This window comes from Anopheles marshallii, chromosome 2, assembly GCF_943734725.1.
Source record: "Anopheles marshallii chromosome 2, idAnoMarsDA_429_01, whole genome shotgun sequence".
Classification (NCBI taxonomy): domain Eukaryota; kingdom Metazoa; phylum Arthropoda; class Insecta; order Diptera; family Culicidae; genus Anopheles; species Anopheles marshallii.
Window position 1 is genome coordinate 87065538 of NC_071326.1, and position 20560 is coordinate 87086097.

At 46.0% G+C, this 20560-nt stretch overlaps 2 protein-coding genes across 3 annotated transcripts in view; both read right to left on the reverse strand.

The window, feature by feature from the left end:
* Window positions 1–1042: 1042 nt before the first annotated feature.
* Window positions 1043–2764, reverse strand: LOC128719878 (mediator of RNA polymerase II transcription subunit 19). Its single transcript, XM_053813518.1, has 4 exons — window positions 2548–2764; window positions 2324–2472; window positions 1426–1533; window positions 1043–1333 (listed from the first exon to the last, which is right to left on the reverse strand). The coding sequence occupies exons 1-4, from the start codon at window positions 2762–2764 to the stop codon at window positions 1043–1045; spliced, it is 765 nt and encodes a 254-aa protein (XP_053669493.1).
* Window positions 2765–6871: 4107 nt separating this feature from the next.
* LOC128710303 (transcription factor AP-2-epsilon) overlaps window positions 6872–20560 on the reverse strand; it is a 43572-nt gene continuing 29883 nt past the window's right edge. For both annotated transcript variants that reach the window (XM_053805354.1, XM_053805353.1), the window contains exons 3-9: window positions 15137–15370; window positions 14882–15046; window positions 11510–11717; window positions 7825–8023; window positions 7352–7616; window positions 7054–7221; window positions 6872–6982 (exon numbers count right to left, since the gene is read on the reverse strand). In XM_053805354.1, the coding sequence (XP_053661329.1) occupies window positions 6872–6982; window positions 7054–7221; window positions 7352–7616; window positions 7825–8023; window positions 11510–11717; window positions 14882–15046; window positions 15137–15370 (1350 nt within the window). The remainder of the gene's footprint in view (window positions 6983–7053; window positions 7222–7351; window positions 7617–7824; window positions 8024–11509; window positions 11718–14881; window positions 15047–15136; window positions 15371–20560) is intronic.

Here is a 20560-nt window from a genome sequence, read left to right on the forward strand (position 1 = left end):
TTGTTGTTGTTGCCGTTGTTTTGTTTTTGCTGCTTCTGTCTTATACAATAATATACATGTAGCTAAACAAAAGGTGTTTACGTATCAAAGTGTAAAACTGGAACCGGGGCGGGGAGAGTCACAAGTTAAAAGAGCACTGTAAGGACAGAGCGATTCACGCTCGAGGGTTGGCGGGGGCGAAACATTAGAGATATTACACATATTTAACAAAATAGGAAACAAAAAAAAACATAATTATCGAACGTGTGCCGAGAGAGGATGGGACAGTGCGTGCGCTTGGGCAACGGCCCCGTTTCCCTTTAATAATAAAACAGAACGATGCTGATCATTTCTTCCGTGAGCTTCCAAGTGAAAGATGGACAGCTCGACTTAAACATGCTTTCGTTGCAACTTTCTTTGCCCTTGCTTTGCTTTAAGATTAAGATTCAACAGTGGATTTCGCGTGGATTCGCAATCCACTCTGCGGCGTTCGTTTTCCTGGCACTATATCATAGGCTGCATCGAAACTCGTGTGAGGAGCCGCATATACTATCGTTCCTGCATCAGGTTCGCCTTGCATGGTGAGTGTTTTTCTAGTGAGACAGGTTCAATGCCGTCTCTTCCTGGGTGTGATTGAGTCACGGGATTGTACGGCGTTATGCAGAAGGAAGGCAATTTTCTTAAAAAAAAACAACGAAACCCTCGTTCATCGGAAGCCATTCTTCTCGCAAACCGTACTGTTTTCATCCCCCAAATAGCTCCTTAACACACGCTCGCGTGCATTAACACTTTGGCCCGATCGCATATTGATCCTCGCGATCTTCCTTCATATTTCTATCCACCACACAATGGACCACCGTTGAGGCGGTTGTAGTGCGTGTGGATGCGGAACACAGAAGAGCAAGGTCGAGCTGATAAGAGGGTTTCTCCCTTTAGTTTGTTTCGAATTTCTCTTATCTCGCCCTAGTTATTTGTATCTTTGTATATCAATATATGCGTATTTGTAGGTGTGTGTGTGTTTGTGGGTGTATGCATAAGTGTACCTTTTCCCGCAGGACCAGGCCTAATAGACTTGCGTTTGCGGCGGTACCGATGCCGTCCCACCACCGCCGGCCGGATGCTCCGGACTGTGGCGCTGTTTTTTGCGCTTTTTCTCCTTTTTCCGCTTCTTGCGCTCCTTGTCGTCTTCGTGTCTTTTCTGCTTTTTGTGCTTCTTCTCGTGCGTATCGAGCCCGGCCGCCTCGAGCGCAGACTGTTCCGGTGGCGCAACGCCATCCTTGTGTTTGTGTTTCTTATGCTTATTCTTATGCTTTCTAGTTGGTGCGGTTTTTAAGTGTTTGTACTGCTCCGGAAGCTGTGAAATGGAAACACAATGTTGATGTTAGGCTAGGGATGCTTGGGTGGTGACGATAGTGTGGCTTAATGCGCGGAACAGATGAAGCTTACCGGTCCGGGATGTAGACGGAATCCTGCGAGCTGTACGCTGGTGAGTGGAAGCAGTTCTTTGCCCACGATCGGTGGTTTTTCGATCACACTTCGAAGGGAACTATTATCCTACAAATATGCGAAACGTAATGTTTAGTATAGGTTTGAGGGCAGCGTGAACTTGATATGAGATTAACAGACATCCACTGTAACACTGTGAGCACAGTAACAACCAGCTCGCCAGTTCTGGACTATTGAGCTCCTTTTTATAATAACATTCAAATCCAGCACTTCAAATTTGATATGTTCTTTTAAAATCACTCCCAGATATTTGATATGGTCCTAGTACGGACCTGTGGACCTTACATAATTTTTAAACCAAATCGTTTGAATCAAATGTAGTTTGAAGTTCTGAATAGTAATGATCGAGAAATTGTTTCACAAATAAACTTTTCACGCAGGCTTAACCTGTTAAATAGTCAGAATTATCATACAGGATCTGTGTGTGCCACGTAGATGGATAGCTAGTTCTATCTCCGGGATGGGAGATCGTGATTCCATTCAAATACACATTGCATTACATTGAACTGATCACTCCATTTGGGAATATCGTTGTCCAGGACACGAGCATTCATTATTTTTCACTTTAGTATAAAGACCTTCTAGTCACGGTCCGGTTGGCACACAATTAATGTTGAAATCGTGGGATTAATTGGTTCATAAGCAACATTCGCGAGTATTACAATCGTTCAGCACCATCAATCACTCTGTAGGAAAGATCCTTCACACCATAATTCACTGTTAATCCTCATCCACTGGGGACAACAACCACAAATAAGGTGGTTAACCAGCCTTTGTCTCTTCCCCCGAGTAACGCCATTCACTTCAACAGACTGCTTTATCTCGCATCCATACTTACGAGGTGTCCCGGTCCATCGATGACACCAGGTAAATTCGGGAGAAATGATGATAGCTGTTCCTTAACCTTTTTACCACTAAATTTACTATACGAATGCTCTAAACCATAGTGTGCCATCAGATTCGTGGCTCCGGTCAGTTCACCTTCCCCTGCAAAACAAAAGGAAACGCAATCAAACGCATATGTTAGCTCATTCTCACACGAAAAGCGGTCCACTTCCTTACCCGGTGGTTCCTTCATTAAGTAAAACGGTCCACTGTGGAGTATCGAGGGGTTTTTCCCAAGCTGGATCGTGGTCTTTAATGTGCCGGAGGAATCCTGACGGGCGACGACGGGCGATCGACCCCCGGCCCCTCCAGCACGGGGCGATGATTTGGGCGAGTATTGTTCCACCTTCCGGAACGGATCCGTCGCCATCGTGTTGCCGTAATTGTTAAACATGTTGCGCGTTTGGTAACCGCCCCGCACGTACTGTACCTTTTTTTTTTTTGTTGCAAAGAGTCACACAGTAGCGAGCCAAGGCAGTCTGCAGCGACCGAGGGTACTGCCAGCGGTATTACCAGACGACATTCACGGTCGATGCAAACGGATATGGGAGGCACTTCACGGAGCAATTGGAATCCGTCGCCCGTAGCTACGGGATCTGTACGCTAAACACGGAGACGTGCACAGGGCAGTCCTACTTCTTCGTCGTGTCGTCGTTCCAAGGCCCTCTTTCACTGTGGCCTCAAACAGAACGCGCACGGGTAGCGTGGCAATCCGTGGAAAAACGGACCCCCACAACACCGCCAGTGTCCCCGGACGGTGGACGGTGTACGAACGGGGACGGAATCGCGACTAATATTGTACGTAATTTCGCAGCAAAACCACCGATTATCCGAACGAAGAGACACGGATACGAACACCAGGCAGCAGAAACGTTACTCTTCTTCTGCGTTTTCTTCTTCGTCGCGGAGTGTGTATTTCTTTTTTTTTCGCTAAATTTTGGCTTATGTTTTTCTTCGCTTGTCACAGCGTTTATGCTGTGGTGTTGCTTACTGCAACGAAGCGTTCTCTGTGCGCAAAAAAGATTTGCTGTCGTTTCTTTGTTGCGTGAAAATAAAACTAAATCGAAATAAACACACGTTAAGTAAGGTAAATCGAACAAAATTGAAGTTCCCAGCTGCTAAATTGAGGTTTTTGTTAGCAAAAACCCTGATCACGTTGAATTTGTGCCGTTTCATTGACAAACGAAGGCGGGTTACATACGTTTTTTTGTCGGAATGGAAAAGAAGTGGGTCTTTGTGATTGCGCCAAAAGTTTTCTTGTCAATACAATTATTGTAGTAATCTATCACAAACTTATCAAAAAATAATAATCAAAATGCATTATTTTAGCGGGTTTCGAGTTATCGTTTAACTGTCAAATTGCGTTCAATGTTCTCCCCCAGTAGCCATAGCTGTATAAAGCACACTAAACAGGTGCTAAACAGACAGTTCTGTCGCTGGAAACATTTCAAATCTGAAAATAGTGAAACTTTCACGCTATACTGTGAACTTGTGATTTGTTATGCAGCCGTCTTCAACGTCTTGGCCTACTACAGGTGTGCTCTAAAAGGCTGCCAATACAATATCCCACATTTCCATCAATTTGTGATTAGCAAGTCTCATCTGCTCATGGAAACGTCTTGAAAGGATTTTACGAGCTAAGATGTCCGGTGGCTTGCTAATACCACATCCAGCCAATTCAAGGATTTTTTTTTTCACCACAATTCACTGTGCGATAGGTGAGTTCCTCTTGCCAGGATCTAGCTCTGGATCTGGAAGCTGGATCCCGAAGTTTTTATCTTCGAGTATCTTCGGGCGCTCGCTAGCGCTAGGTTGAATAGTAAACGAGCTAGCCCATCTTCTTGGCACAGATCCTTAGTAGTATCAAAGGAGCTTGAGAGTTTTTCATCCACCAACACCTGACACAAAGTTCGAAATAAAAACACAACTTCATCACCAAAGAAAGATCTCCAACGCAATGTTGTGATGAGTTTAAAATATATATTTTATTTAATTTAAATTTTCAATAGTTCAGAAATGTACTTCATAAACATTTTGTTTCTTGCTGTTGCTTCTTCTCGTAGTGTCCATGTAGGTAAATTGCGTGTTTGTGTGTGCTGCTTTCCTTTTTATTCTTCCGTACTGTTTTGAGTGGCGCTCGATTTATGTTACAATTTGCTTTATTTTCCTCTACACCTACACCATACTCAACTGTTTGTTTGTTTTGTTATTGACACAAAATTAGTCCTTTCGGAGTGCTTGGCCACGTGGTTCGGTGCAGGGACATTCAAGTTGCCTTTAAGCTTATGTTGTTTTGTCATCCTGGATTTGCTCTGTGTTTTATTTACGCTCTTTTTGTGCACTTTATGGACAGGTGGAATTTGATCGACTTTTATCTTTATCGTAAGGTGATGTCTGTTGCTGTATGTTCACGTAAATTCATAAATCATTTGAAAACCAATGGCGTATGTGCACACACACACACACATACACGCGCTTTTGTGTTCTAGCTGACCGTATTGCGTAACGGCGGTCGAGAATGTTTTCACCTCGATTTGCAACGGCTTTCATGTTCCACGTGTGTATATACTGATATATGCAGGGTGCGTTTCTGATCGCGTTAAATATCTTACTAAGGATATGCCGTAAAATGGAATGAAGTGAAATTTGAAACGATTATTGATTCAAATTTAGCCCGTTCGAACTCGTCGGTTTCTTCTCTCTCTGAATCGTGCACATTTTTATAATATCTTGCGAAGCTTCTCGTTCTCTGGCTGTCCCTATCGTGGCTGTACAGCTAGAGACTACATTATTTGATTCTATTTGCCTTTGTACAGATAACATACACACACACACACGCCCTAACCGTTCTCTGTGATGGTCAATGGTGGTCAACGGGTCAACACCCATAAGCCATACGTGCAAAGTGTTATGCTTTCATCCAGAATGTACACAGCTACCAGGAGGTTTTCTCTTTTGTTTTTGGTGCGACCGAGTGTGCTTCGTTTATGTTCTTGCTTGATTAATTATCTAAGACCCTTTCCAGATAGCGAGGAGCGGGAAGAATGCATTGGAAGATATGCGCAGCATCTGATTTTGGCATGCACGGGTTCAACAGCACCCAGGTTCTTATGGCAAAGAATTGCGAATCCTTGTTCAGTGGTTCTAAAACGGACAAATCTCCATAGAAAACGAAGGAAGAGGGACGCTTCGGTAGCGATGGCACTTCTCGATGACGATTGGCGATGGTTTCTAGTTGCTCACTCACGCGATCCTCTAGCGACGCTGCAGCACAGCAGCGAAAGGCATAAAAGGTCCTCTCTTTCTCACGCTCTCTCTCTTCTGCTAGCGGGGGGGAACTCAATTTGTTTCTATTTTGGCACGCAAGAATTTTGATGGGTACAGTATGGCGCAGAATTTAGTAGATCGGTCTAGTGCAGTAATCGAGTTTTTGGCACAAATGTTTTACCGTTTCAGTTTCAGCTAGACGGAAAAGTGTTATCACTAAAAATAAATTACTCTTTTCGCTGTGTGCGTTACGTGCGTAGGTTCGTTTGTCGTATGGAACAACGGAGAATTCGTGAGCGAGGGCCAATTCGGTGGAAGCGTTACAAATACGACACGTTCCACCTTCATTCACCTTCAGCATCATCCTCGGTTTTCGGTTTTGCTCTGGCAAGCTTCTTTCCGGTGCGTCGGTCTCCATTAACCGAATACTATCTTTGAGCTATGTTAGATACACATTTAAATAATACCTTTATCACAAGGAAGATCAAGCACTATCAACGACAATAGGGTTGGACGCTTCATGGGGAGTTGGGGATGTGAAGAATACAGAAAAAAAAACCTAAGTATAATACTCGTTCGTACTAATGCTATTGCTTACATCATACTCGTATATAAAGGATGGAACCAAGAACCAAAACAAACCGGGTCCAGGCGGAATGTATATAAAAAAAAAACAAAACAACTAAAAATACTACCGTCCGACATAGTGCCGTGAGTTGTTTGCCCTGTCCGGTACACGCTTTAAAGTTAGCTAACTTAATTATTTAACCTTCTTTACAATTTTTTTTGTCTCGCTCGCTCCGCATAATTCTTATCCGGGTGAATCTCGTCGGTGAGTGATCGTTGTGCGTGTTGAAATCTCATACTGTAACTCGTGTTCTAGATCCTTTTGCTTTTGCTTTACACCTGCAATCACAGTTGTACCTTTTGTCTAACGTAACCTGCAACAAACTTTGTCCATTTTGTCCGTTCTGTCTTTGCGAAGCGCGCAACACGACTACTTCTACTAGAACCAGGAATAATGTACAGCTGCAAGAACTCAGAACTGTGTGAGGAGGTTTTGTAGTTGTTCTCGGCCCCGGTGCACTCGGTACACCGGATCTGTTAGTCACCAGGTCGATTTCACGCATCGTTCGATAAGCAAACGTCCCTTTCGTACGTTTTCCTCCACCCATCCGGTTGTTCCCACGCACTAAAATCGATCAATTTTAGTGAAGAGATAATTTTATAACTGTCATTTCTTGTCGCTTTCCATTTTGTTCTTGTCTAGCGAGGAGGTGACCATACTGCCGCCATTGCCCGGATACATCTTGTCCAGGTGTTTGATCGATTCGTTTAGATAGTTCTAGAAGGGTGAGGAGGAAGAACGAGATTAGCACACACTTCAAAACTTCAGTCGTGTTTGTTTTACTTCACCTGTATTGCTGTCAGTGCGGCAACGATGGCCGGCGAACCGAAACCGTGTGAGATCAGCGAGAAATGCGTCAGATGTCGCTGTATCGAGGGGTCCAGGATGTGCTGGGGTCTGGTATTGCAGAGGGGCGATCGATCCTGGTTCAGCAGATCCATTAGCTCTTTTGTGACCTATTTGGACAGGTAGAAACCCATTCTTATTAGTTCTACAACTATGTGTCACTTATGCGCCTAAAGGTATGCAAATTTCACTACTTGTCACCGAATGCGTTAGATTGCATACATTCGGACGCAAACCAACCTGTTTCGTATTCAGCAACAGCTCCTTCCGCCGATAGGACTCCTGCGGTTCCGAGTACTGACGGGATAGATACTCCGCCACCTGCCGGGCCGGGAACTCCGTTTCGCACACGTAACCAAAGTCACGCGCCAGATGGATTGCTTCACCTTCAACCAAGGACGTCAGAAGTGTAACGTTTGCCGCCTTGCGCCGACCGGCCGGCAGGTTCAGGCCGATCTTTTCCAACTTTTCCCTCAGCAATCGTCCCCCGTTTTTACTCTTCGCTCTGCAACGGTCGAACACAACGAGAAATACGTGAGAAATGAAGTGAAGAACGCACGCCAGTCGGGATTTAAAGTTTGGCCAAGAGTGTGATATCATTAACGATGGATTAATTACACAATCGTTACGTACGTTCGTTCGTGCCATCGGTTTAATTATTCGCGTTTGTTCACATCCTTGGCAAGTGCAGGCAGAAAGCGAGAAGTACTTACCGTCTCAGGACACCTCCCAGCAGGGACGCATTCAAACACTCCGGTGGCGATAGTCGGCGCTGCACCTCCGCTACGGTTACTTTGTATTTTGAGGTGCTCGATAGAAGGCTTAGCCGGCCGGGCACGGAACAGAACACATCGCTCGGCGAACCGAGATTGATTTGGCTGCTATCCTTTTTGATGTCGGTGATGGGGAAGTCTGTTGACGAAGGGTGGAAGAGAAGCGGGACGTTTAGCAGAAGAATGTGTTGAGGAATGAAACGGGTTGAACGCGGTACAGCACGATGGCATTGAACCTTCTAGGTCTAGGTAACGTTGTGGAAATGGGAGGAATTTCCCCCTTCAACCCACCAGAGTTGTGTGAATATTGTGCGGAGAAGTATTTGCAGGGTAGGAAAATTTGAGAAAAGGTATTCCAACCTAGGACATTCTAGAGTTGAGTTAAAAACCCAACCCGATTTTTACCTTTTTTGAAAGCAGTTTGACCTAATTTATTTATAATTAATTATTAGTTTAGAATAAAATAAAGCCCCCAAATGACGTTATGCACTGAACTGCACCAATTGACGTCTTTTAAACCAAATCAATACCAAGTTGTACCACCACGACTCATTACAAGACCTCAAACAATTAACGATGACCGTTGTGCGAAATGAGCTCACTTTGACCTACAAAACCTCGGGGATGCGGGGGGTCAGCTGACTTCTTCCCAAATAAGGAACCAGCAGCAGTTACAAACATTGTACGCACCCGACAGAAATTTCATCGACAACCGCTGCCGCAGGTTAATGGCACGCGAAAGCAGATTAAATAAGCGACAGAATCTAAATCCGCCCGGTTTGTTGGTGAGAGGATCGCATCGCAGTAATGACAATATCGCAGCTGGACTTGACCTGGAAAACTGTTTAGCTGGTTTTGGTTTGGCAACTGAAATGGATACGACCCGGTCTCCAGGTTCGCCCCAAACCGTTTGGGTGATTCGGGCAAAAAACCATTTTTATACCCATGCACATGATTCATTAGGGAGTCATCGTGGTCGTTGCTTACGAGGTTACGAGTTCCTCTCCCCTTGTTTGGCTGTATGTTTTTGCTTCCATACATCCCCACCCTGCGAACAAACGAATGGTTTTGCCAATTTGGATCCACTCTACATCCCGCTACCATACGCCGAAGGTGAGAAGGCGCGATGGTCTGGGTTATGTAAAGTCCCGACCACGGAAGGCTACGGACATAAAATCCAACCGACGGCATGGCGATTAGCCAATTCTGGCAGCCAGATAAAGAAGCGGCGGACTGGGAGAACGGGGCGAGGGCATCCTCTGCGGCAAAAGATCTTATCGTGCACTTTTAATTTAAACGCTCCGGTGAGATTATTTCCCTAGAAGCGGGTGGAGGAGTCCGGCCCGATGCCGGAATAAGGGACTGGGTTGTCTGCTACAAACTACGCGTCGTTTTGGGGTGTGGATATCACCTAGGTGGGGCTGTGGATAGTTTGTACCTCCTGCCGTCCCCTTGCTATGTATGTGCGGATGCTTTCGAGCTCCAACAATGATACGCGCAAATTCTTACCTCTACCATTGCTCATTGCGTTTCGGTTTCGTCGCACGGAGGTTTGGATCTTGGAAAGCTTTGATCGTATCGTTTCGCCAGCTTTTGCGAGTGGAAGTAGCGATAGGTGTAGTTGATGACGTGGATGTGTTTGATGGGTAACATCCACGTGAGGGAAGCGACGACCCTGCCAAACCTCAAATTTGATGCATTCCGGGAAAGCGCTGTACCACTATCGGTAGCTGCTGGACTGAGACCTTTCCTACAGCGCTTTGCGTCAAGTTCCTCCTAGAATTCCAGGTCGTAAAAGTGTCATTACTGGAGGGCTTACCGCAAAAAAGGTACACCAATCGTACCGCATCGCAATTGAGCTATCTGCCAATCTGGTTCCGATAAGCTGACCAGCTGCGAACGGTCGGTGTTACATTGGCAGACCGGTTAAGGTTGTGTAGAACCACGCGACCTGGCGGAAGAAAAACCCCCCGTATGGATTGACCAGGCAAAACAAAAGCCTACCTTCCACATAATCATGGCGTAGCATTCCTTCAGAACGGCCAAACGACAGTCCACAGTAGTCCGCATTCCGGACTACCGAAAACGCATCGAAGAGAATTCCAGTGGCCCATTTCTGGTGGTGAAATGATTCTCCGTACCCTTGCCCCGCCCATTGCAGTGGGACAGTAAATCTTTCTTCCGCACAGGAACGGAGTAGAAACAAAAAATGCTAATGAGTACGTCAGCGATGGACACATACCGCAAGGTGAGCTGACCAATAAATAAGACCAGAAATGTTATCCTTACCCGAGACGGAAGAGATGAAGAATGCATCCAGATGGACAGGGCTTCGGTGCAGTAACAGGGGTTGGTGTACATGCAAGAAGTCCCGTGTGACTTATATATGGGTCCGGTTGAAGGGAAACGACACCAACCTATCTTGACCATTCTGATCAGGAATCACGGAACGGATGGGAAGCACGGGACGTTCTCATTAGCATACTAATATTGTCAACTGGGTGTCAGCGGGCCTTCGGTCGACCGAATCTCGGACGCGATATCTCGATCAATGGATACTTCCTCCAAACGCACCACAGATTATCCCGGAGCGTGTTGGTCAACGGAAGAGCATCGGAAGAGATCCAACACACAGCAGATCGGTGTTCGATAAGCAGAAAGGCAGGAGAATGGCCCAAACGCGGCAATGATGCATCGGTTCCCGGTGTGCACGGGATACACGCGCCCCATGACCAGTTCCCAGGGAAGGGCGGGGAGGGGGAATCTAACAGCTTGTAGCAACAGACCATTAACACACCAGCTTTGAACTCGTACCGAATGAATCAAATCGAACATTAATTACCACCGCACTGGCCAGGCCAGCGCTAGGTGCTAGGCGCATTAATGGAGCGAGAGTACCGTGGTGGAAAACTAAAAACGTACCTTAATTTAGACATCATCGATTCGGGCCAGAAGCAACATTCCGAAATTGGCACAAGAGCGAATGGTTGCGAAGAAGGAAGAAAAAAAAAACACACACACACAGTTCCTTCTCGCGCGAATGTCGGAACGCCACATGTCGGAGGTCTTTATCGGTATGGGACTATTATGTGCAAAGCCGCCTCGAAAACGACAACTCCCCAGCAAACGATCCCGGGTTTGAAGACCCTAATAAAAGCTAACCTGCCCCGAACGTTACAACACTCGCGGGTCATCTCGGGATGAATGTGAAGGAGAAGGAGAAAACAAGCCTGTAACAAGCCAGGACCATTATCCGACCGGGTATGCTTTTTTCCTGCTCGTCACTTCTTACGTGTAATATGAGGTTCCACACTGAGCGGTGGAATTGAGCAGTTCAGTTTTGCTTGATGCTTCCCACTGAGTCCCGCCAATCGTCTACGAATGCCGTGCGAGACGGAAAGGAGGGTTCACCCCCCCGAAAGGTGTCAGATTCGAGTGACGTGTTTTCGTTGTTTGCGTCCAGGACAACCCATCTGCAGCACAACGCATGGCACAAAAGGCTAGGAGGCACACCGGTCCGTTGCAGCTCATGTTCTACCGGTGCATACCCGGGGGTTGGGATCGTGTTCGGTGTCACCCGTGCTGGATGGATGGAATGAATGGCTAATTATTAGGCTGTACTCACTTTTGAGCAGTGGCAGATCACTCATAAAGCCCGCGTTCTCGTCTATCACCGGATTCTGCCCATCGTCGACGGCACTCTGCAGGGCTTGGTGCAGTGCCAGCGGGTCATGTTCGTGGGCACCGAGCCGGGTTGCACCGGCACCGGATCCGATCGAGCCGCTGTAATCGCTGCGCCGGTCGGAGTACGGGAACCCGTGTGACAGTTGCGTCTGCAAATGAAGAGAGAGAGATGGAAGCGGAAAGAGATTTGTAATCGATGATAAGTAATGCGAGCTAAGTGTTTGCGACGGTGCGATAAGAAAGGTTAATCTTAATGCAGAAGATGATCCACTTGCGATGGTTCGAGCAGGATGCAACAGATTAGAGATGCAATGGTGTTTCCTTCCAGGTTTCAATATTTTGCACTCATGGGTGTCTGTGATAACATGTAAACTTACAGCGCCTAAAGGTATGTAAATAATTTGCTGTTAAGTAGTTGAGCAATTTGGTCTAATAATTCATGAACGAAATATTATTTCTGTTCCTCCGCCCGGTGCTCAGAATCTTTAAAATTTTCCTTGGCTTTGTCAATCAATTCTTGATTTTTCTTTGTTTAAACGTTTGGGTCCTGGGTCCAGGGGTTTGAAAAATAATGGAATAGAACTGCAGATTTCAGATGAGCGTTAAAAATTTTCTGATCGTCGCATCTAAGGGCCATTGGGGACGGTTGATTATCTCTGTTCAATTGTTATCAACAATCTTTAGACTGAGACATTATTTAAAAGAGTCTTCAGTCAATCCTTCTGGAAGATCGTCTACTGCTCAGGTGCGACTCAACTGGTTCTTTCTGATGAGAAAATTCATCAGGTCCTGATACTTTTTCATTATTTGCTTCACAGTCGATTAAATCAACTTCCAAGGGGAGTGAAGAGATAAATGTTATCCCGAGCTTCGTGTTTGATGACCTTTATGATGATTTTTGATACTGTTTGAATCAGTACTGTTAAAAATTAGTCCATGTTCATTATCATGAATTTCTTACAATAAATATACTTTTTAAAACTCTTCATACAACAGGAAAAGTTTGAATTCATAATGCCTTTATACCGAGTACAACATAAGAATAGGGGAAGTTATTGATTTTTAAGATGCTGCAACTGTGAATGCATGGTTGATTACTGATTTATTGCCTATTTAAAAGGGCTGCCTTCATGCCCACAACATCTTGAATGCGTATTCTATTCCATTATTATCGTACGCTTCGCTCTTTTTTTCCATAAAAAAAAACTCCAAAATGCAACCCAATATCGATTTCAACGTCAATCGGAAATTTATGAAAATTCCTTCCGGTGATAGAGGATAAACGCAATGTGGAGAAATTATGTTTAGAAAAAAAAAGAATGCACACCCACACACCCCCATGTGCAACAACAGTGAAGAAAACTGCCGAGACCGCTAATCGACTTTATTAAATCGCCCACCAGTAGCGGGACAGAACGGCCGAACGACCCTAACGGCAAGCAGCCCTGGTGGCTGTTGCGTAATCGATCGGTTGTTACTGCAACCGAATGGCTTAACTCATCCTCCCGGGTAGATGAGCATGTAGTTGATAAATATTTCGCTCGTTTATGATACCAAATTGTTGACATTCTTCCTGTCAAAAACCCCGCGCGCACAGTGCCGGAAGTATGTGGCTGTATGTGGCGCCGAGGCGGAAGCGGTTGGGCAGCGGGGAAGGGATTTTTCCGGGGTGGAAAGTTTAGCGGCAGGTATTTCCCTTTCCCGCTTGCTGGTTGGGTTGTGTTGTAGGGCGAGGGAGAAAAAAAAAACGCGGACACAAAGCTATTTATCCTTAAAATCTCGGAGCTCGCGAACGGATCCCGTTGACGGTGGGTTCGGCGCTATGTTAGGAGGAAATTTCCGGCACCGAGGCTTCCCTTCCGAGCGCAAATGTTTAAGGCATACTGCAGGATGGTAGAATACACAGTGTGTTTAGCTGGTTGGAGGAAGTTTTCTTGAGAAGCTGAAATAGTTTAGCTGGAAGTTTATTTTCTTCTTGGCTGGCTTGTGCTGCCGTCCCAGCCGGGGTTGTGGAATGTTCGTACGACGTGGAGGAGTTTTGTTTTCATCGGTGGCCCTTTTTGGCATAAACACAGTTTAATACCGAGGCACGTACTAGTACGTACGGGAGGGTTTGCAGTTGTAGAGAGAAAGAAAGAGAGAGAGAGAGAGAGGGCCATCAACGCACTCCACAGGATGAAAACCTTTTCCCTTCGCAGGTTCATAAATTTATGGACAACGGTTTTTCTTCGACTGTCCGGCACCGGTAACCCGCCCGCTTCGTCCTTCCCTTCGCGCGTGATTGTGTTATTTTTGGGCAAAGAAAAGAAATTAATTCGACCTAACAAGCCCAACATGACTTTCATAATTCCTCGAACTCCCGTTGACGGTTGAAGAAGTCGTCCAAGGAGAAGTTTTGATTTTGGAGAAAGCGACAGTTTAAGCGAAGTGGTCGTGTGGCGCAGCGAGGGCGCAGTAAGGGATGTGCGGAGGGGGGGGTGTAAGTGGGGAATCGAGAACGTGGTCGTTTCAATATATTCGGAAGCTGGGGCTGGCAGATGTTGAAGGAGGCAGCACACGGCGTTAAAAATAATGATGTTAGTAATAAAAAGAAAGACAAAAACATTTGCGCCCGAAACTGTTCGCCCATCTGCAACAAAGTCAGGGAAGCGACTTGTCGTTCAAAACGCGTGATCACACTCCCGCGGACATCGTACCCCCCCGCTTCCCGCATGCCGAACGGGTGACGGGCTTGATCAAACCACGGCCACTCACCGAAATGGCTCAATTCCGAACCGAGTCGATCGAAATTGTACGCGCGCGCGGCTAAGTTAATCATCTCGGCCCCCTCGTTGGGGCTCAGCCGCCCGAACGGAGCGGGGGAATTGGGACACCGTGAATCGAACCGTTCAGGATGTTAAAGTTCGGCAAAACGGCATCAGAAACAGCAGCAGCAGCAGCAGTTTATAAAAATTAATTAACAAAAATGTGTGATCTCATTTTGTCGATTTCGTTTCTATTTCTCATTTATCCGGTTTGTACGACCCCTGCTGCACAAACAGGGGTAGGTGACCGGAAGGGGGTGATGATGATGATGATGGCGATGGCGATGCCAGTGGAGCACTGACAACAACCAACGTGAGAGAAGGAAATCACCGTTGATTTGTTTTATTGCTCGTGATGACCACCGCTGGTCGACGTGTGATAGGATTGTGACGGCTTTAGGATTGGGACGTTCGGCCAGGAGACAGAGTGGTTTGATTGAGTGCCCGAACACAGCGCTCGGGTGTACCGTTTGGCGTTTCGGGCTGGTTAAGATTGTCCGGCTACTTACCACGTGCTGTTGCAGTTCGGACTCGCGGTGAGATCGATGTAGTCCGAGCTGGTCCTGCGATGGTCTTAGCCCGGCCAGCTGATTGTAATGATGCAGGGGCGCATGATGTAGCGAGGACAGTGGTTGCCCGTACGGATCCGTACTGAGATAGTCGAGACCGTGGTTCTGTGGAGATGCGGAAAGAATGGCCACATGACAGTTTAAAGTCGGACTACTTTCGGGGGAGTGGCTGCTGTTAAAACAGCCGTACTGTACCTGTTGCTGCGGTGGACTTTGGGTGGTATGGTGGAAGGGTGGCGGGAAGTAGGGCGGTTGGAAGTCGGACTGGAGCGTCTGGTGATGCATGGTGGGACCGGGACCGTGTGAACCACCGTGGCTACCGCTGTGTCCGCTCGCCGGTCCGTTTCTCCCCGTGTGTCCGCCGGTGTGCGCTGAGTATGCAGGACTTCCGCTCGACAGTCCTATGCCTCCATGACTAGTGAGCCGCTCCTGTGTAGAGTGCGCAGACAAGCAGAAGGAAGAGAGAAAGTTTTTGTATTAGTTTAGCTACAATCAATCGATGTTCAAAGAAAATATGAAATTTGGTAAACAATAGCGAAAAGAGGTTGCATAGAGGCCATTTTTTCATGAGATAATCAACAGTTTTTAATAAAACTCTATTTATGTAAAGACACAAATGAGTGGAAGGGAGAAGCGTTATTTCATACATAGGAATTGTTGTGAAGGATTAAATCTTAATAAATCTTCGTGATTTTGTGCCTAAATTTGAATAGTTTACAAGGAACAATTTATTTTTGGACTAAAAAAGCAATTGAATGTAACACGAATTGCATACATGAAGGAGCTAACATTATTTATCAATAAATTTATTGTTGAACGTTCGTTAAGATGAATGTAAATTTTATTTGATTCCTTCCAAAAAAAGAAGAAAACCAACAACGACAGAGTGTATGTTGAAGCAGTAAAAGTAAAAGTAAAATAAAACATTAACTTTTCATATGGAATCGAAAAAAAACGTGTCAAAATAAAAACAGATATTGCTAAGTTTATTCAAATTTGACATTGTCAGCTACAGCCATGTGAAGCATCGACGGGCAGCAGCAAAAACTATCGCAAAGATGCATAAAAATGAGTTCCTTCGCTTGATTTCAACAGGACCCATTAAACAATTTAACAGATCGCTAGCCAAAGCGGCTACGGCTTATAGCCACTGTTAACCCAAATCGCTATTTTGTTTATTTTACATTGGTTTGTTTGTAGACCCTTGAGGGGTGTGATTGAGAGGGGAGGGTGTATTGAAGGGGGCGCTCGAGGTCCTCCGCGATTGAATCGATTCGCTCCGTTTGATTAACCGCCCGTCCGATGGTGGCGTGAACGGGTGGCCGGATAACCTCAGTTTTATCACATTTCCGACGAAAATCTGTCTTCATCCGACGTTTCGGGCGTTTGGCATTTTTACACCCGTTTGATCTAAATCTATCGTGAAAGCTACAGGTCTCCAGTGTGGTAGTAGTTTTATTGACGTGATTTCCCCCCACTCCCCACCTCCCTCCCGTCCGTAATGTGGTTCCTCCGGCCGGGCCAGAAACAGCTCCATCGTGCCTCAGTAGGATTGTTCGGTTAGTGATCGTTTGCGTTTTTTTCTTTTTTTGGCGCACGTTATATTCATTTTGAAAACCATGTTCCAGTGGAACCCACCCGCCGCTTATCTTTCGCAGGGAAACGGGTCCGGTGAGGTGAGGTCATAAAAATTGCAATCAAACTCTCAAATTGGTCAAACCGGGAGGGGGTATGCTGCTTTTTTTTTTTACTACGGCGTGTGTCTTCGAGCGACAGAGTTGCTGAATGGCTCACCAAATCGAAGACCCCAAAACGCGCTAGTGTTGGGATTGCTATTTCCACGAGTTGTGGAACTCGGTTGAGACACACACAATTCTTCTTGGTGGTGCGAAAGCATACAAATGTTTGCAATCAGTGAAGTACGATAAATTTAAACCAGAGGTCACTCACGTATCGAACATCCCGCTGATGCGTTTACTGATCGAAACAGTCCAACACTCCCTTTTACTTTCCCGGTGTGTGTGTGTGTTTAATTAAAACAATTATCGTTTGCTAAAAAATGCACTCAGTTGGAAAAGAGACGGATACAACGCGCCAACCATTACCTGCACTTCTATAACGGATGACATGTCCACGTACGCCAAAGCCATCTCGGATCAGGTTCGTCGCTTGTGCTTAAAACGGGTCGTTTGATTTTTTCCGCGATCACTTTGCGATCGCGCTTGAGAACGGATCGACGAAATTTGGTTCAAGATGCGCGATCACTCACGGGACAATTTTTAGGTGCTTTGCGTAAACTGCGTCGTGTGGTGACGGTTTAGTTGCGTCTGTAGCAGTTTATAAGCGCCGAACTGTGGTGAAGTTGGTGAATATTTTCTTTACACACCGCCATGGTGAATGCTACTACACAATACTTTATCACTTCACTTATAACAGCGTGCATATGCGAACGAGTGCTGAAGAATAAGGGACGTTTAGAGCGTAAGATCAGTTTCTTAGAATATTTGATATTTGGTGCCGTGACCAGGATGTCCCTATCGAAAACTCAAAACTACCAGGTTAAACGGCTTTGTATGGCAAGTCTTTTAAAGATTTTAACAAAATTCAGTTTAAAAAAAAGCTGTCATTTGACTGTTTGGCAGAAAATTAAACACTTGTAGTCGTTACATCAAGCAGATTAGGAAAGATCGTTCCCGTTTGCATAACTTGTACGTCACATAACACATGTGTAAGTGAAATTGGACAAATTGGAATTTAATAGAATTAATCTGCACCGTCCATTAAGTGATTACCAAGTGTGCGGTCGGGAAGGACACCAGCCGGCCAGCCCGGTACGTTTGTCGCCACTGCACCACTTTCGCCTCGAGGGCAAGTGCATATAAATGCAATAATTACACCCAAGCACAGCGTTCAACACCCGCCGGCATTTCGGGGGCAAAGTGTGCGGGTATGATCTCTATTTGGCAGGAAAAATCCAACAGCGAAATGGCAATTTAACGTGTCAAAAGCGTGAGTGTGTGTGCTACTATTTCGCGGCAATGAAGCAATTAAATCGACCCCGGTGCTCCGGAAGTCGAGTGGCAGGAAATGATTTACTGAAGCATGATCGACCGTTATCGAGAATCCTTCCGAAGGTACTTTTGCCCGCCGAACCGGATGGCGAAGAGTGTGCTGGATCTCTTCAACAGTGAGCGGTAATCAACTTCAAAGCTGCACCTAATACGATCGGCATTCCAATTCTGCATCGCTGGCAACACACGGAACACGGAACTAGTGCCGAAATTCTTTCCCGCCGTATGGTAAATTCGATAATTGCCCACTCCTTCGTCGGCCGCGCGGAAACACGATCCTGCTGCTACGAAACCGCGTACATGAGGTCTAATTATTTTTCAATTATGCTCAATCATTGGCTGGCGCTCTCGGTGTATTTGCCCGCTGCTCGTATTTTCACTAAGTGGATAATGTACGAATTGCACCAACCACTTCCCCGACGGGGATGTCAAAACCGGACTTTGAGGGAAAAATAATGCTACAAATCGACACACACACAAACACACACATACACTTCAAAAACCGACAAAATACACAATACACCAAGTCACAAACAAAAAAAAACAAATCGCGAAAACAGAACCAATGTGGTGCGTGCACGTGCTGATCGTGTACGATCGGTAGTTGGGCGTGCGGGTTGTAGGTTAAGTTGATCACGAAAATGGGAAAGTTAGAAGTACACTGCAATCACATGGCACAACTTTCAACAGGATCTTTCGAAGCTTTTCGCGACGTATCTTTCCACCAGCCCAATTTGAAGGTAAGTTTGTAGCAACAACACTATTAAATTTTAGAATTTTTTGGTGGAAAAGTCCCCCAGTCGCTAGCCACACGGAAAATCACACCACAAACAGCGTTGTGGGTTTAACGTACGATCGCGCTGGAACCGATTCGGTTCCTTCCTTCTAGGACATACGACAAGCACCCCCCAATCAATCATAACAGCCGGGGGATCTAACGCAAACTGAGCATAAAATCGGTAGCGACGATTTGTTTGGCTGCGTTGCGTTTTGCCCGTCGCGGTGCGTTTCCCATCCCGTCCCGCATTTATGCTCTATGCTCTCACTAAATTATGCTCAAAATATGCTGCATCTTGCTCTCCCTCTCTCACTCTCTCGCTCTCTCGTTCGCTATCTCTCTTTCTCTCGCACACACACACACGCTAATCACGCACAGGCCCCTTCCTGTGACGAAAAGTGCTTTGACATTTCTTTTTCTCTGCTAGCAGTTCTCCCCGGGTCGGTTGTTCTCTTTCGCGCTCCAATAACTTTCGTGGCATTTTTGTCCCGTTTGCACGGCCATCTCTGTCTCATCACGGCGTGGTGGCAAATTTTTGAAAATTCCTTCCCTGTTTTACCCTTCGCACTGGGCGTCTAGAAGGGAAAGCAACTGCTGCGGATGTTTTATGTTTGGCAATACGAAAACGTTCCTTCTGGTCCCGTCCTGGCCCAGTGCGGGAAAAGGACACCGTGTTGCGCACGGCTCGGCCGGCCGTCTGAAGGATTCGAGCCGGGAAGGACAAAAAACAAAAAGCACCGAAGAAGGAAGGCATTTTAATTCATGCCTGTCGGTAGTATGCACTTTTCTGGCCGTGTGATGATGATGCATCATAGCGATGGAGACCTGCGCTACTGAAATTATGCTGATGAGGCGAACGTACGTGTGTGACCGAGGAGAGTAACACAGAAGACAGAAGGCAGCAGAGCAAAAAATAAAAAAAAAAACACAATAATATGTGCGCCTCTTCCACATTCCTGAATGAATGTTTTTGGTTTACGCCTATCCTTGCTTCTGGTTTGCGTCTCTTGGGTTTGCGTTCGATGCAAAAGAATCGAAGCAGCTTCGAAGGTATGTCAGGAATGTTGGACATAATTTACCAATTATTAGTGATCACTTTCTAGCAGAATTATGATCTACACAGATCGGGATGGATGTAGTTTATGGGGTTTATAGTTTTTTTTTTGCAAGATAAGCATCGAACGCAAAGATATTCATTTCAAGATCAGATCATTCGATCAAGTAGTAAAATTAATACGTATTTAATACCATTTAGCAGCCATAAACTGGCAAATGTTTAATTTTATTTGAACTATCTTGAAGCGTGACAGTGATTTGAACAACGAACATAATGATCGTTCCATTCTGTTTACACGCAGGAGAAAGCTCGCCCAGGCGTCCAGACGGTTCCCGACCGAGGCAACAGGTGAGCTTTGGCTGATTGTCCCAAAAAGCCGTCCAACACCGTCCCATGACCGCCACGAGGGAAACCTGTTGCTCTGCCGGCCTGCAGAATCGGCCTGCACGGTACACGGAAAAACGCAGCAAAAACCTCGCCCGCCATCGGTACGGTATATCCACAGTGGCCGAAAAATCCGGTCCAAGAGGTCTGCGTGTTTAATTGCGCTTTTGCAAAACCCCGGTCCCGGGGGCCGCTGATGAATGCGAATATAATTGTGGGTTAATGGAGGATCCGGGTGGATCCGTAGCGGCAGCTGACCCCGGGTTGTGGCTCATTTTTCACCCAGACGCTTAGGTTTTTCGGTGTGTTTCTCGTTTTTCTGTCAGGCT

Coding starts and splice junctions, on each gene's coding strand:
- LOC128719878 (XM_053813518.1), bottom strand. CDS start 2,764: ATGTTTAACAATTACGGCAACACGATGGCGACGGATCCGTTCCGGAAG. Junction 2,473..2,547: donor CTTAATGAAGGAACCACCGG/GTAAGGAAGTGG, acceptor TTTGTTTTGCAG/GGGAAGGTGAACTGACCGGA. Junction 1,534..2,323: donor TCGATGGACCGGGACACCTC/GTAAGTATGGAT, acceptor GCATATTTGTAG/GATAATAGTTCCCTTCGAAG.